Here is a 15,851-nt window from a genome sequence, read left to right as displayed (position 1 = left end):
GCCTTCCACCCAGCAGCGCTGCCCAGGGAGTCCTCCAGAACCAATGAGAATCCGAGGGATGCCATACTTGTGAGGGGCAGGCCCCGGGGCCGGATGGAGGGTTTCGCCCCTGTTTGTGAGGGGCAAGCTATTTAGGCTCCTACTGCACGCATCCCTAGGACCGGGCCACACCCCCAAAATAGCCCCGGCCTGCAACCCTCAGCCTGGTGCTCTGCCAGAACCAGCTCTGAGCCGAGAGAGAAGACGGAGCTAGCGTACAGTTGTATGAATTAATCGAATTCAAGCCCTGAAACATCGCAGTTTAAAGCGGAGACCACAGGCTGCGGGTATTTGGCCCCTGCACTCCTGGATCTGACAGCCCGATTGCGAGACAATAGACCAAAACCTGTGCTCCGACGCTATTGGAGCCCCTACCGTCCCCAGACAACCTGGGAAGGCCTCCTGGAAGAAGCGACATCCTGGCAGAGGCCTGGGGATGAGTCTGCGAGGTGGCGGAGGGGGTGGGGGGAGAGGTTTCCAGGAGAAGGGAGGGAACGCTGTATTGAAAAGCAAAGGACTGAAGAAGGAGGGGGAGTGGCAGGAGGAGAAAGGAAGAGAGAGAGAGAGCGAGTGAGCATTTCCAACCGGGTCGGGGCTAGTTGCCCCGGAATGCCGGATCCAGCCGGACCTTGTAGCCTAAGGAATTTGGATTAAATTTGGACAATAAAATGGTTCTAAGGAAAGATGACAAGATCAGGTTTGCACTTTGGAAGACTTGTGCGGAGATTGGATTGGAGAGCCGCCTAGGGAGGGGACAGGAATCTGTCCTAGCTGTGGGTGAGGCCGATTTGTCCTTCCAGAACTTTTTCCTGCCCATGACCTTGGCCCCAGCTGCTACCATGGAAAAAGTAACGTGGAGATTCTTTTTGTGGCTGAAGGGTCCTAGAAAGGTGTGTGGGTTTGGTTTGGTTTTGTTGGAGGTAGGGGATGGGGCCCTCTAGGGAAGTTCCCACCGACGTAAGACAATCTTCAAACTGATGGGATTTCAGCACCTCCCTCCCTCTCTCCTGCAGGCATTGGGGCTAAATATTTATCAGACATTGTTTGATTTTGAAATAAATAACATGTTGGGAAGATTCTGTCATTGGCTGGACTTCTGCTCTTATCACTGCTGGGTGTCCCCTGCCTAGCTGGCCCCACGGGAAATACAGGGATGATTTCCTTTCTTGGTCTTCTTCTCCTCTTCCTCCTTCCTTGTCTTCCTCTTCATCATTGGAATGTTCTCTATGCATATACATGTATCTAATTTAATAACTGCAGACAAACAAAATCATAAAGGAGCTTTAAATGTTTCCCTTTTGGGGTCCCTGGCAGGCTCAGTCGGTAGAGCATACAACCTTTGATCTCAGGGTTGTTAAGTTTGAGTCCCACGTTGGGTGTAGAGATTACTTAAAAAAAAAAAAAAAAATCTTGGGGCACCTGGGTGGCTCAGTCGGTTGAGCCTCCGACTTCGGCTCAGGTCATGATCTCACAATTCGTGGGTTCGAGCCCCACATCAGGCTGTGTGCTGACACCATGGAGCCTGCTTGGGATTCTGTCTCTCCTCTCTGCCTCTCCCCTGCTCACATTCCCTCTCTATCTCAGAATAAATAAATAAATAAATAACTCTTTCTATTTTTATTTGGTTTCTAAATCCTAATAGTTTTTGGATTGATGACACATCATATCATTCAAAAAGTCAGAAGTTCAAAAAACGTACAATGAAAAGCTTCCCTCTTGTGCCAGGTCTCCACATCCTAATTACCCTCTCCAAAAGCAATCAGTTACATTTCCTGTGATCTCTCCAGAGACCTGTTACATATTTGCAAGCAAACACAAATGATTTCCATTTCATACTTGCAGACAGCAGACTGTATACACAAATCTGCATTGTACTTTTTCCATATACCTTTATATCTCCGGCCTTTTGGACTGTGTCAGTACATAAGAGCTGTCCCACTGGCTAATTTGTTTTTTTGTTTTTGTTTTTGATTTTTTTTTTTTGAAGCTGTGCAGTGTGGAAGTACGACTGTGGACTTGGCTCCGTCTCCTACTGATGGACATTTAGGTTTCTAATATTTTGCCATCACAAGCAATGTTGCAATGGGTAACATTTTTCTTCCATATGTGAGCACATCTGATGCACTTCTTGCAAGAAGTGCAATTGCTGGGTCAAAGGTGATTGGCAATTGACACCACACGTATTGCCACATTGTCCTCCAAAGGGGCGGGATTAGTTTCTCTCCCCATTCCTCCATAGGGCATGAGCCAGCCATTTCCTCACCAACACAGACCTTAGCCAACTTTGATCCTCGCCAACCGCGTAGGTGGAAAAATGGATTCTCAAGCTAGTTATTATTTGCATTTATTCCATTTGGAGGATGCTGAGCACTTTTTCTTATATTTAAAAACCCTTTATATGGGGCTGCTAACCTCCTTTGTATCATTGCTTTTTATTTTGAAAGTCACAGATGTTCACAGAAGGAAACACAGAAATGTGTAAAGGAGAAAATCAAAGGCACCTTCATCACACACCTGGAGAACAAATGTTGGCCTTTTGGTGCCACCATGAAAGCGTTCTTGTTCTCCAGAAAGAACAATAGAAACAAAGCCATTGTCTGGGGAGAGAAAAGAAAAAAACAAAAACAAAAACAAGGGCGTAAGGAAATTGGCAAGTGGGTGGGTGTCCACCCACTGGAGGCAGATCTGCAGGTGTGTGTAGAGGGGAGCGAGTTCGGAGGGATTCTGCTTTAACCCCTACCCTCCCAAAGGGAAAGGATGTCAGCCATTCATTCATTCACTCATTCACCCCTGTGCCAAACCCTGGGCCTGGTGTTGGAGACACTGAGTTCAGGGGGGCAGATGACAGTCTTGCTTGCAGAGCGCCCTGTCTAAGGTGAGAAGACAGTAAAAGAGGGGCGCCTGGGTGGCTCAGTAGGTTAAGCATCCGACTTCAGCTCAGGTCATGATCTCGCGGTTTATGGGTTCGAGCCCTGCGTCAGGTTCTGTGCTGGCAGCTCGGAGCCTGGAGCCCGTTTCAGATTCCGTGTCTCTCTCTCTCTGCCCCTCCCCCGCTCATGCTCTGTCTCTCTCTGTCTCAAAAATATATAAACTATAAAAAAAAAATATAAAAAAGAAGACAGTAAAAGAAGGAAACTCATAAAGGAAGATCTATATTTGCAAACCCTGATAACCCTGATCAAAGCCAAGCTCACTGCTATAGGGGCAGGAGGCTGAGGCTCAGAGAGGGGACAGAGACAGCTTGGGGTCACACAGTGGGTCAGCAAAGGCCCCATGCTGGGCTCCAGGATGCACCTTCTAAATTCAGATCTGCCTGGGGCACTGTCCCCTCTTGGCCCATCATGCCCTCCAGATTAATAAAGCCCATAAACTCACTGTAGCCTGACTTTTGCCTACCTCCCACCTCTTCCATCACTGCAGGGTACCATCCGTGCAGCTGGCATTTTAGGAACTGGCCTTAGCGTCTTCCACCTCTAAGCTTTTGCTCACATTTACCTTTGCCTGAAATACCTTTCCCCTATACCTTTCTCCTTCGCTTTTTTTCTTTTTTTTTTTTTTAATTTCTATTTATTTTGAGAGACAGAGAGAGAGAGCACAAACAGGGGCAGGGCAGGGAGAGAGGAAGAGTCCCAAGCAGGATCTGTGCTGTCAGCACAGAGCCCGATGCGGGGCTCAAACTCACCACTGTGAGATCATGACCTGAGCTGAAACTAAAAGTCAGATGCTCAACTGACTGAGCCACCCAGGTGCCCCTCTCCTTTGCCTTTCTTGGGTGGGTTGCTGTTAGGTAACATTTATTAAACACCCCCGTACTTGACACCACAACCTCTTTTCATATTCTTGAACACTGTGTGAATTAGAGATTGGTCCCATTTTACGGGTGGGGAAATGGAGGCTTGCCTGTCTGCTTACCCTGGCTTCCAGTTGTGAATGCACTGTGTGGCCCCGGGCAATTTGCTTCCCCTCTCTGATCCTGTCTGACTCATCCGTTTCCTCCCTGGTAGGGTGAGAGCTGAAGTGAGCTATGTCCCGGCCCATAATTTTGGGGGAGATCTATGGGTAGGGGTTTCACTGAGCACAAGAGTCTCCAGAGGCCACCATACTCCAGAGAGCCTTGGGCTAGAGGGGTCCAACTGTCCCTTTCCCTTGTACAGAGACCAAGGGAGGTTCAAGTTCATTGGCAGCTTTGTGCAGAAGCCTGACAGCCACTCTGGTGTTTGACCCTCTGATAAACACAAGAACTCCTCCACCTCGGAATACCTATTTACATCCAGTGACTGACAAGAAAACACTTTGCTGCAATTGGGGGGAGCAAACTTGCCTTAGACGAAATCCCACATCCTCAGCGGTGTGGCCACAGCAAATCCCCGGACTGACTCTGGCTACTAAGGAGTTTGTAGCTTTGGTTTATTGGGAGGGTATCTGGGCCCTGAAAATAAGCCTCGCTTCCATCCTGCGATTCCACTTCTAAAAATGACCTTGAGGTAACCACTGGAACTGTGCTCAGGGCCCCACATGCCATGTTAACTGCCCTCCCTCCCGGGTAGCAGGTTACAAGGCCAATGATGCCCTCCTTCCTGAAGCCCTTTGTTCTCTGGGCCTCCCTGATGCCTCCCTCCCTGGTTCATCCTCTTCCCTCTTGCTGGCTGCACCCTCCCCCTCCTGCATCTTTATGATGAAGACCGGGGGCTCCTGTGTCTCTCTCCAAGGTCCCACATCTGGGGTGACGTCTGACTTTCAAACGTTCCTCTTCAGGGGCACCTGGGTGGCTTAGTCGGTTAAGCGTCCGACTTTCACTTAGGTCATGGTCTCGCGGTTCGTGGGTTCGAGCCCCGCGTCGGGCTCTGTGCTGGCTGCCAGCTCAGAGCCTGGAGCCTATTTCAGTCTGTGACTCCCTCTCTCTCTGACCCTCCCCTGCTCACGCTGTCTCTCTCTCTCTCTCTCCTAGAAATAAATAAAACATTAAAAAAAAAAAAAAGACAATCAGATCGTGCCTCTCTTCTGCTTAAACCCATCCAGTGGGTTCCCATCGCATTTAGGACGAAATCCAAGCTTTTGAACTACGCTTCTCTTACCATCACTCCAGCTCTGCTGGCCTTCTCTCTGATCCTAAGATACACCAGGCTCACACCCACCTCTGCAAAGGTCCACGTCTAGTGAGCCCTTAGCATTAAAGGTATTCATGTAACCCTCACAACAGCTTTTCGAGCACTGTGATCATCCTCACTATACAGATGGGAAACTGAGGCACGGAGTGGTTACTCAGCCAGCTGAAGGTCACACAGAAAATGCAGGACAAAGCCTCAGTGCCTTTGCACTGGTGGTTCCCTCTGTCTAGACTGTTCTTCTGCCCTAAAGTTCCCATGACCTACTCTCCGTCATCCCAGGTTTCTGCTCCAATGTCACCTTCTTGCCACGTCCTGCTGGCCAACTGCCCTTTTGTCCAGCAGGTGGGGACACTGAGGCCCAGCAGGGGGCCAAACTGACCTGGGACCAGGCATGGCTCCACGGATGTTCTTGAGGTATCCCCGGGGTCCCCGCCCACAGCCAGGTGTGTGCTGTGAGGCCACGCGGTTTGGCAGGCCACAGAGAGACTGGTTTCAGTCTGGCCTCCTCCCCGGGGGCCTGGGTGCTCACTGAGCCCCTGACGCTTTCTCTGCTCAAACCTGACAGCAACTATTTTACCAATTTTTGGAGGGGGAAAAAGGGTGAGCAATTTTTTTTTTCCAACTGGTAATCTCACTCTGCAGCCGCGATTGTCTTTGACACCTGCTCCCTGGGGTGTGAGATTTACGAGTCTCCTCCTTGCCAGGCGCTGTGCTGGGCCCATTTGGCAGGTGAGGAACTGAGGCCCGGAAGGGCACCATCACCCACGAAGCTCACCAGCTGGCAAGTAGCACAGCAAGGATTCCGCTCAGCCCCAGCTCCATTTGATTCCAGCTATGACTGATCTATTCTNAAGGTCTGGGTAAGAGCGGCCTGACCTGGTGTGCAGCCCCAAGGTTCGCTGGCTGACGGCAGCCCTGGCTGTTCTGGCCTGAAATTCAGACTACAGCCCTGAGAGTCAGGGACATCCTGACTCGTGTTCCAATCAGCAGAGGAGAAAACTGAGGCTTGACGAGGCCAGGCAACCTGTCCAGTGCCTGTCAGGACATGCAGTTTGATCTCCCTTGGACTCCGGAAGCCCTAGCCAGGGTTCTCCGGAGCCTGGGCCAGTCTCTTTACCTCTGAACCCCATTTCCTCATCTGTAAAATGGGCATCACAGTCGTGCCCACCTCAGAGGGCTGGGATAAGGTAGACTGAGAGGGCGCTGGGCCCTGAGCACAGAGCAGGGGCTCCACATGGAAGCCGAGGTTAGAAATCTTTAACAGGCTGAGTCCTTAACTGCTCGCAATCACACCTTCCAGATCTATAAAATGGAAACAGGACGGGAACAGAGCCCAGCAGGTAGTGAGCATTAGATGAATGTTACCACTGTTGCTACTATCGTTATTATCGTTATTATGATCGCAGCGGACAGCCCTACCTTATAGAGCCATCCTGAGGTCACTCTCAGGTGACAGCCTGTCTACGGGTCACGTACCGGTGCCCCGGGAGTGCAGGAAGTCCCTTGAAGGGCCTCTGCACCACCCGAGGCCGTTTTCAGTTCTGCTCTGGAGACCCTCCCCCACTTCCTCAAGAGTCTCCCCACAACCAGAGTGGGCGGGGGCTTCCGTGGAGCCCCCAGCCGGGTTAAAAGGTGGAACTGAGGCCACAGGGGGGCCCCTGATCACCCCAAGCCTGTGGAACAAGGTTTATGGATCACAAGGTCTGCCCCTGGGGCCCTGCCAAGTGTGGGACTGTCACTGATGTGGCCTTGGGCCCCTGAGAGATATTGACATACGTTACGCAAAAGAAAGAAATGGAAGCTTAGAGAGGCAGGCCACCTGCCGGAGGGAACCAAGCTCTCCTACCTGGAAGGAGGCCGTTTTAGCTGAGAGGGGACCCCCGGATGGGCCTGGCTGCTCCATTGGTTGCTTTCCAGCGAGTCTTGTCAGCCACTGCCTAGGAGGCAGCCAGGAACCTGGTACCTTTCGTCCCTGGGCTTCCCGCACCCCAACAGGGCTGGGCACAAAGTGACTCATGGGTGGGGGCACCTCTGTCGAGCCTGCCCCGCCCGGGGTTCAACTGGGCCACAGAAAGGAAGGGGAGTCGGTGGCGGGGGCCAGGGGGTCCCTCTCCCCGCCTGATGGCCCGCGCCTCCCCGTGTGCAGGGAGGCAGGTCTTACCTGATAGGTGCTTGCGCTCATCCTGGGATCTGCCCAGGGAGGGACCTCTCTGGTGAATCTCCCAAGTTAAAGAACAACCTAGCAGAGGTTAAAGGTGAGTGGAAAGGTGGGGGCTGCTGAGGGAAGGGGGCACTTGGGAGACTTCCAGACCCTGGGGCTGGGCTTCCTGCAGAGCAGGGCTGGCCTGACCTGGCCTCTTATCACGGGCCCATCTCCCCTTACAGTTCGGGCTTTGCCAGGCTGGGGTCCCCGCGGACCAGGGGCAGGACACTCGGGCACCCTTGACCTGGGGAGTCAGAGCCTGCAGAGGGGGAGAGGCTGTGTTTCACCAAATCATCTGCTCAGAAAGGAGCCAGGCCAGACTGAGCTCCTGGCCTGCAGGGTGACACGGAGGGCCTGCCCGAAGGAGCTGGTGAAGGCCTTCCCCACCGACGCGACCCGGACTCTTCAACCACCTGCAATGCGAGCGGACTCCAGGGAGTGGTTGAGACTCGCAGATGCCTGGCGCTCCATTAGGTGCCTCAGGGCAATGCCCCATAAGGCCCTGCCCTCTGGGAGCTTCTCTTTCAGGCCACGCAGCTCCCTTCAAAGATGGGGTGACGCATCCAGCTCCCCAGGGTGTGAGGCTGGTTAGTCCAGGTCTCTCTGGGGGTGCTCTGTGCTTGGGGAGCCTGGAGCCCGCAGCTCCAGGGCTTGGGGCCTGCTTTGTTGTTTTAAGATACGGTTTGAATACAGGAGTAAAATTATTAAGTAAGGAAGTAGGAGAAAACAGGGGGACATGAAGGACAAAACCATCCGGAAAAACCCTGGATAATGGTTTAATGTGATTCTTTTGCTCATAAAATGATTTCAGGTAACAGGTATCTTGGAACCTGCTCTTTCCACCTGTTGTTTCTGGAACAGCTTTCTGTCCCGGTGCGCACATGTCCAGTCTACATCCTTTTTGCCAGCTATGTAGCATCCCATTCCAGACCCCCGACCAGCAGCGTGGGACTCGCCGGTCAGCCTGTTAGAGGCGCCCACCCCGACCCTGGAGTCATGGATTTGGACGGGTGTTGGAGGTGGAGAAGAGCTGCTCTGATTTACGCAGGCCCAGGGAGGTTTCCCCCAGCTTTTCCACACACGGGGCTGCCCTGAACATCATGGACACACTCGGAGGAGGGAGCAGAGAACGGATGAGGGGTGTAGCCTGAGGTTACAGACATCGTGTGGCCCCTGTACACCTGGCCATACGGCCCTCTGTCTTCAGGACGAGAATCAACATATACTGGGTCATTCCACGGTGTCCAGGCTCTTATTTCAGACTATCCAAGACTAGCTGCATCCCTAATCTTAGTTGTTTTTTTGTTTTTGGAGCGCTCGAGCGAGGAGGGACGGAGAGAATCTTAAGCAGGCGCCATGCTCAGTGCAGAGCCCAACACAGGGCTCGAGCCCATGACCATGAGATCATGACCTGAGCCAAAATCAAGTCAGACGCCCAACTGACTAAGCCACCCAGGGGCCCCCGTAATCTTTCTTTACAGTAGGTCCCGTTCTCCCATAATCCTGCTGTTCCCGGCGGGCCTTCCTCTGAAACACCCACCACAGACCCCGACGTGGCTATGCCTGTCGGGCAGCCCTCACTCCCATCGTTGGACCCATCAGCTGTGTTCATCCAGGCGACCACTCCCTCCTCCCCAGAACACCCTCTCCCTCTGGGGCACCTGGGTGGCTCAGTGGGTTAAGGGCCCGACTTCGGCTCAGATCATGATCTCCCGGTTTAGGAGTTCAAGCCCCACATTGGGCTCCATGCTGACAGCTGGGAGCCTGGAGCCTGCTTCGGATTCTGGGTCTCCCTTGCTCTCTCTTCTTCTCCCGCTCACACTCTGCCTGTCTCTTGCTCTCAAAAATAAACAAACACTTAAAAAAAAAAAAAAAGAAAAGCTTCTCTGATCCCTTCTTACCTCATTGGTTGCTGCTATTGATTCTCTGAGGATGTCTGAACACTGGAGGGCCCGGGGGTCACAGTCTCTTGTTCTCTCCACTCTTGACACATGCTCTCCTCCTGTTTGGGCCTTTACAAACCACCGTGCTGTGCTGGCAGCTCCCAGAGGTGTGCCCCCAGCCCAGATTCCGGGGGCCCTGAGCCAGCTTTAGACAAACACCTGCCCACTCAACTGGATGTCCATCCGCCGTCTCCATCTCACCATGCTGAGCCACCACCAGTGCGCCGGCCCCATCTCCCTCAGCCTCCAGTCTCAAGGGATGGAAGCCCCTTCATCCCTCCAGCAAAGCCCGGGACTCTCAACTCCCTTCCTTCACACTCACATCCAACCTGGAAATACAACTGCCCTCGCGGCCACCCATAAATCAACGCGCTCGCCACCGGCTGTATTAATGACCTGGTCCGAGCCCCCCGCCGCCTCGGGTCCAGACTATTCCAGCAGCCTCAGCTGTTCCCCCTGCTTCCAGCTCTGCCCAAGTTTGTCTCAACATAGTCACTGCGACCTTTTAAAGTTCTTTTTAATGTTTATTTCTTTTTTTTTCAATGTTTTATTTATTTCTGAGAGAGAGGGAGACAGCATGAGGAGGGGAGGGGCAGAGAGGGGGAGACACAGAATCCGAAGCAACTCCAGGCTCTGAGCTGAGCTGTCAGCACAGAGCCAGATGCAGGGCTCAAACCCACGAACCGTGAGATCAAGACCTGAGCCGAAGTCAGACGCTTAATTGACTGAGCCACCCAGGCGCCCCAATGTTTATTTCTGAGAGAAAGAGCATGAGCGGGGGAGGGGCAGAGAGNCCAGGCTCTCTCAAAGCCTCCTGGCCTCGGGTCTGGAACTGGTGCCACCCGACACCTCCCCCCAACACCCCCTTTCTCTTGGGATCTCTGCTCCTGTCACCCCGAGCCCCTCAACTGCCCCCTACTCTTTTCCCCTCTCATTCCACATTCCACTTTGTGGTTTTCCACACAATTTACCGCATCGGACTAGTTTGAACCTACTAGAATGTGAGTTGCATAGAGGTGGGAGCGCCCACTGCTTCGTAGCTGTGTCGAGTCTAGAAGTCTGGTCCACGGCAGACAGACCATAAATAAGCGAACGAAGGAACGACACTATCAGGACGGTAGGGAGGATTCGATGAGGTAACCGGCTGTCACTGAGCGTCAATGGAAACTTCTGTGAGTTGCTGGGTCGGAGAACATGAGCCTCTTTTGGAGAAGCTTTTTAGCCTTTGGAGAAAAAGACCGCGCCTTGAACCATTCGGCCAGGCCCGGGAGTTTTGTCTCATCAGGTCACTCAAAACCTACTGACTCGACAGCCATTAGGACCCCTCGCCATCGTTTCCAAATAGATTTGCTTCCTTCCTAGCTGCATGGAGCAGAGTAAACCCCATGTCCACCTGGAGCCTCAGTACGCGACCTTATTTGGAAAGGTCTTTGCGCGTGTAGCTTGAGATCATATTGGACCAAGATGGATCCGAAATCCAGTGACCGGGGTCCTCATCGGGGAGACAGCCGCACACAGAAGGACGACGACCCAGTGCAGATGGAGGCAGACCCGAGAGGCACATCTACAGGCCAAGGAAAGCCAAGGACTGGCAGCCATCACCAGGCGCTAGGAGACAGGCGTGGAACATTCTCTCGCAGAGCCGCGTTGGCGAACCCTGCTGACACCTGCACTTCAGGCTTCTAGCTTCCGGAACCCTGACAGAACACGTGTCTGTTGTAAACCAGCCAGTCCGTGTGATTCCCTACAGCAGCCCTGAGCACTCAAGGCGCCAGTCAAGTGGTGTGTTTGGTTTTACTTCTGGCCTTTCGTGGAGCTGAGATCTGGGTCCGTTTCTGCAGGGACAGTTCTGGGAAGAGGTTTTGCTGATCTTCCTTTGGGGACCCCTTTCCAAAGGCCTCCGCCTGTGACCAGAGTGTAGAAAAATTTGCCTCCAATGTCTTTCCTCAGCTTCACGCTCACAGGAGACGTATCCGCCAGAACGTGCTTCTTGTCCAAGGAGTCCACCTCCCAGGCCTGACACTCCAGCTGGCACACGGCTCTGTCCTCCTGCCTGCCCACTCCCCATCCTAATCCAGGCGGCTGCCACCTCCCGAGCCCCTGAAGATCCTTTAAACTGCTCTGGTTCTTTCTCTCCCCTCCCCTAGGCCACCCACTACGCAGCAGCCCGAGGGCCCTTCGCAAGCTCCGCATCTAACGGCGGCCATTCTGATTAAGAGCATTCTGCGGCCTCCGGCGCCCGTGAGTCAAGTGTGGACCCGTCCGTCAGCCACAGCGGACGAGGTCACTGCTGCAGACGCAGCTGACTGCGGACCCTCCCGGGTCCCCTCTCCAGGGAACTGACACCCTGTTTCACCTGTCTTCCCTTTTCCCCTGACACTGAGTGGGGAGGACGAAGGGAGCGTCATGACAGGTGTTCTGGAAGGTACTCAAAAGAAAAACAAAAGACAAAAGGTCCCTTGCAGTTATGTCCGGAGACAAGAACGGGGATGAAGAAAAGAGCCAAGAGTTGACAAGTCAAACCTCAACGGTTGGGCCCAACGTGCTGGCCACAGGGTTAAGAGCTGGCGGTCTGAACACAGAACACAGCACATAACCACTTACTGGGGGGGGGGAAAAAAAAAAAAAGAGTCAACTTTAATTGTAATTGACCAAACAGTGTGTCCAGGAACGCCTCCCAACAACCGAACAAAAAAAAACACGATCAAATGTCGTATTAAAGAAACCAAGTCCTTGCCAGCCCCGGAGCTTCGGACGGTTGGGCCGAGACCGGCCCGTTCCCGAGCCCAATTCTGTCCCCCACGCCAAGTTTCTCATCTCGAGAGGAAGGGCTGGCGGTGGGCGAGGGGCCTGTCCCCTCCTCCGGTCACGCTGGGAACACTTAGAAAGTCACTGGCGGGGCGTGCCTCTCCTCCCACCCCGATCCTGTCTGAAAGTAAACAGAGACCCTCTGGCGATCATCTCGAACGCGAGGGGACAAGCGGAGGCAGCCCCCGTGCCATCCCGGGCTTGTAGCCAGCTTTCCTCCAGTCCACTCGGCTGGCCTTCCCGGCGCCCAGGGTGGGGATTAAATAAAATAAAGCACTAGAGAAAACTCAAATGCCCCGTGACCTCCACAACGCAAGTCACACAGCAGGAGAAAAACCAAAACTGCCCTAATGCGAAGCGCCGGCAGCCGGCCCTCAGAACACACGCTCGAACTCCGTCTGGTTGGTGGTGGCGGGATTGCGGCTCTGGTTGGTGGACTGCTGGGTGATCTGGCTGCCCTTTCGGCGTGGCGGCGCCAGGTACTCGAACATGGACGTCAGGTGGGTGGAGAGCATGCCCTTGAGATCCGAGGGCATGGGGTCGGACCAGAAGAAGTCGTGGTTAAGGGCGTCGTCGCTGTCGATGCGCTGGGCGGGATCCAGCACCAGCAACTTGTCGATGAGGTCCAGCGCGTAGGGGTCACGCACATAGGCCTTCAGCCTGTCCTTCACCTTCCGCTTCTGGCCCTTGACTAGGTCCAGTTTCTCAAACAGCTCGTACTTGTCCACGTTGGGCCACACCTGGGCGGGAGGCATGGGGAGAGGATGGCGTCAATTCAGGGGGCGCGTGGCTTTGTCCACTGGTTAGGCACCTGAAGGGACTAACACTTCACCTCTCAGATGCTCCCAGACCACCCCCGGAGGGCGAACTTGACTGCTCCAGGGTGTGGAGCAGCAGTGACCAGTGTCTCTGGCACACACCAAGTGCCGGGCCCTTTTACACAAATCACCTACAATGTATTCACCAAGACCAATATGGATGTCGTCGTTTCACAGAAGAGAAAACTCAATTCTGAGGTGAGGGATTCAAATGCTCTCCCCGAGGCCACAGAACCGTGATGGGGGCAAGAGCTGAACACTGCCCGTGCGGCTCCAAAGACCAGGCCCTGTCCCTCCACCGGCCACCTCTCCAGGGCTTTCCTTCCACTCCACTCCCTGTTCCTCCCTTGCCAGGAGGACTTCCGGATCTCTGCTTCCTGTGGGGACCCTGGGGACCTGCAGCCTGGTCACGCACCTCGGGGGTGATGGAGCCACAGAGCTGGCTGATGAGGGCAAGCTGGTGCTGCTCCGTGTTGCCCTGCATGATAGGGCTGCGTGTCCACATCTCCGCCATGATGCACCCGGCACCCCAGAGGTCAATGGGGGGGCCGTAGTCTCGCTCCCCTGGGAAGAAGAGCGCACCGGGAGGGCCCCTTGAGCCCGAGGGCCTCCTGAGACGCAATGCCCCAGGGCCGGCGGCTCAAGAAGCCCTGGCAGTGGGGGACTGAGGCCGGGTAAGTGGCCAGCCCCTGCCCCCCTCCGCCCGCTCCAGAGTCCTCACCGAGCAACAGCTCCGGTGGCCGGTACCAGAGCGTCACCACACGGTTGGTATAGCGGTTGGGCTGGCTGTTCTTTGCCAGGCTGAAAGCCCGGGCCAGCCCGAAGTCTGCCAGCTTCAGAACCCCATCGCGGGTGATGAGTACGTTAGCTGCCTTCATGTCCCTGTGCAAGATCTGCAGGAAGCGCAAGAGGGCCCGATCAGGTTTCCGAGGGCCTCCAGGCACGCCCGCCCAGCAGTGGGAGCAGAGGCCACCCCAAGCCTCGGTCCCTTCCCCCGTTCGGACCCCCACCTTGTTTCTATGGATGTAGTAGAGGCCGTTGAGCAACATCTGCATGACCTTCTTGATCTCAGACAGTGTGAACTTGACCAAGACGTTGCTCAGCAGCCCGGCAAGGTCATGCTCGCAGAAGTCAAACACGAGGTATATACTGCCCTTGCAACGGTTGTAAGGGGAAGCTAAGGCGGGAAGAATGGGGAAGGGGGTGAGGAAAAGAAAGTAAAAAACCCCATGTGCAACTCATTTGCCCACAGCCAGCTTCTACCCTTCCAGCCCACGGACACTCGGATATCCAGCTGTGCATTCCTTCACTGGCCAACTCTTTGCTGAGTGCCTCCTCTGGGCCAGGTGCTGTGGCAGCCCCCGGGGCAGCAAGAGCTATGACAAAAGGACCCGAGAAAGCAGTCACAGTCGGTATGTCTGGGTTAAGAGGAGGCAATTTAAGCGCGTCCACTTCCAACTTTGCAAACAAAGCCTTAGGCTGTTAAGCCTCATTTTCCCCATCTGAAGACGGGGATACGATCCCAGCAACTTACCTTTGGTTCGGCAGATCTCAATCAAGTTAACCACGTTCTCGTGTTTTAGAAGCTGGAGGATCTTGATTTCCCGCAGGGCTGTGATGGGGAACTGAGTGAAAGAAAGAAAGGAGGGGGGTTCAAAGGTGAGTGAGGGAACTACAGACCCACAAACAAGCCAAGAATAAGGGGCACGGGTTGTAAAGAAGAGTCCAGCGGTCTCAGAGGTCTTTTCTGTAAAATGGGTGTTAAAAGTAGCGCGCAGCCCTCAAGGAACTGGTTTGTGACAATGAACTGAGACGGTGGTACTTAACCCTACCCTGCTGGTCACTAAATGCTCCACTGTTTCTACAACCCTTAAAGTCAGCTCTATGCCTGTGTGTAACCTACTAGGTGGGAACAAAAGCAGCTATAAAGAAATTTCCTTGCTAAGAATCAGGTCTCTGGGGAGCTGGACTACAGCTAAAACGAGGTATGGGAAGGGACTGTTCCTTTTCAGCGGAGTACCAGTCACCCTCGTAAGGCCACTGCATGGAATTTCTTTTAATGCTACGCAAAACAAACGTGAAGTTAAGAGTGTTTAAAAGCTTCCTAACTTGAGGAACCGAGGCGCACTCTGCAAGCATGGGCTCCCCCTCCTGGCCCCAACCGTATTTACCTAAATATGAAATACTAAAGGCTCTAAAACATTTGAACAAAAAAACTTAACTGGGAAGTCAAATTCCCTGGAATACGGAAACTCCCAAACTACCACACCTCCACGGACTCCCGACGTGAAAGCCCNACTCACCCCCTCCTTCTCGTTCTCCATCAGCACTTTCTTCAAAGCCACCTTTTTGCCGGTCTTACGGTGCTTTGCCTTAAATACCTCCCTGCAGGCCGAGAGGGGGACCCAAGAGGTTTCATCAGGCCGTTTCTGCTGGACCCGCCCCTCCCCCACCTGAGGAGGAGGGAAGAAAAAAGGGATTCCCCGGGCAGGGCTGGGCCAGGTACCCAGGGCACTAGCCTACTCTCCCCCCCATCTCCCCCCGACTATCTACGGTCCCTGGTCCCTCTCCAAGCCTCTACTTCCTTCCCTCGGCCTCTTCAACCCGGCTTCTCTTGGAGAGTCCGCTCCCCCCGCAGGCTCCTCTCTGCAACCCCTCCCCGCCCCCCATCACGGGCCTCAGGCTCCTCCCCGCCAGCCGGCTCCGTCGGGCCCAGGCGGGCTGCGGCGCGGCCTAGCGAGACCAGAGGACAAGTCTGGTGCTCTGTGGCTTCCCGACCACGCTGGGTCCGACCCTGGGCGTCCCGACGTCGGCCCTGAGGGTTGCAGGCCCAGGGCTCCCGGTCCCCCGGGGGCGCAGCCTTACCCGAAGGTGCCTTGGCCGATCTTAGCGAGCTTCTCATATTTGGTCACCTCATCACAAAAGGGGCACA

General features: G+C 54.3%; 2 protein-coding genes across 2 annotated transcripts in view; both read right to left on the bottom strand.

The window, feature by feature from the left end:
• Nucleotides 1-7,329, bottom strand: part of FPGS (folylpolyglutamate synthase) — a 16,460-nt gene extending 9,131 nt beyond the window's left edge. The window contains exon 1 of the mRNA XM_077768275.1: nt 7,309-7,329. Coding sequence (XP_077624401.1) covers nt 7,309-7,329 — 21 coding nt within the window. The remainder of the gene's footprint in view (nt 1-7,308) is intronic.
• Nucleotides 7,330-11,899: 4,570 nt separating this feature from the next.
• On the bottom strand, nt 11,900-15,844 carry CDK9 (cyclin dependent kinase 9). Its single transcript, XM_077768274.1, has 8 exons — nt 15,785-15,844; nt 15,223-15,304; nt 14,454-14,544; nt 14,200-14,295; nt 13,930-14,096; nt 13,641-13,812; nt 13,335-13,483; nt 11,900-12,841 (listed from the first exon to the last, which is right to left on the bottom strand). Exons 2-8 carry the CDS (start codon nt 15,241-15,243, stop codon nt 12,476-12,478), a joined length of 1,062 nt encoding a protein of 353 aa, XP_077624400.1. The 5' UTR covers nt 15,244-15,304; nt 15,785-15,844; the 3' UTR covers nt 11,900-12,475.
• Nucleotides 15,845-15,851: the final 7 nt, after the last annotated feature.

The sequence above is a fragment of the Crocuta crocuta genome, unplaced genomic scaffold (assembly GCF_008692635.1).
Source record: "Crocuta crocuta isolate KB4526 unplaced genomic scaffold, BGI_CrCroc_1.0 scaffold35, whole genome shotgun sequence".
NCBI lineage: Eukaryota > Metazoa > Chordata > Mammalia > Carnivora > Hyaenidae > Crocuta > Crocuta crocuta.
This window is presented reverse-complemented; position numbering and strand designations above follow the sequence as displayed.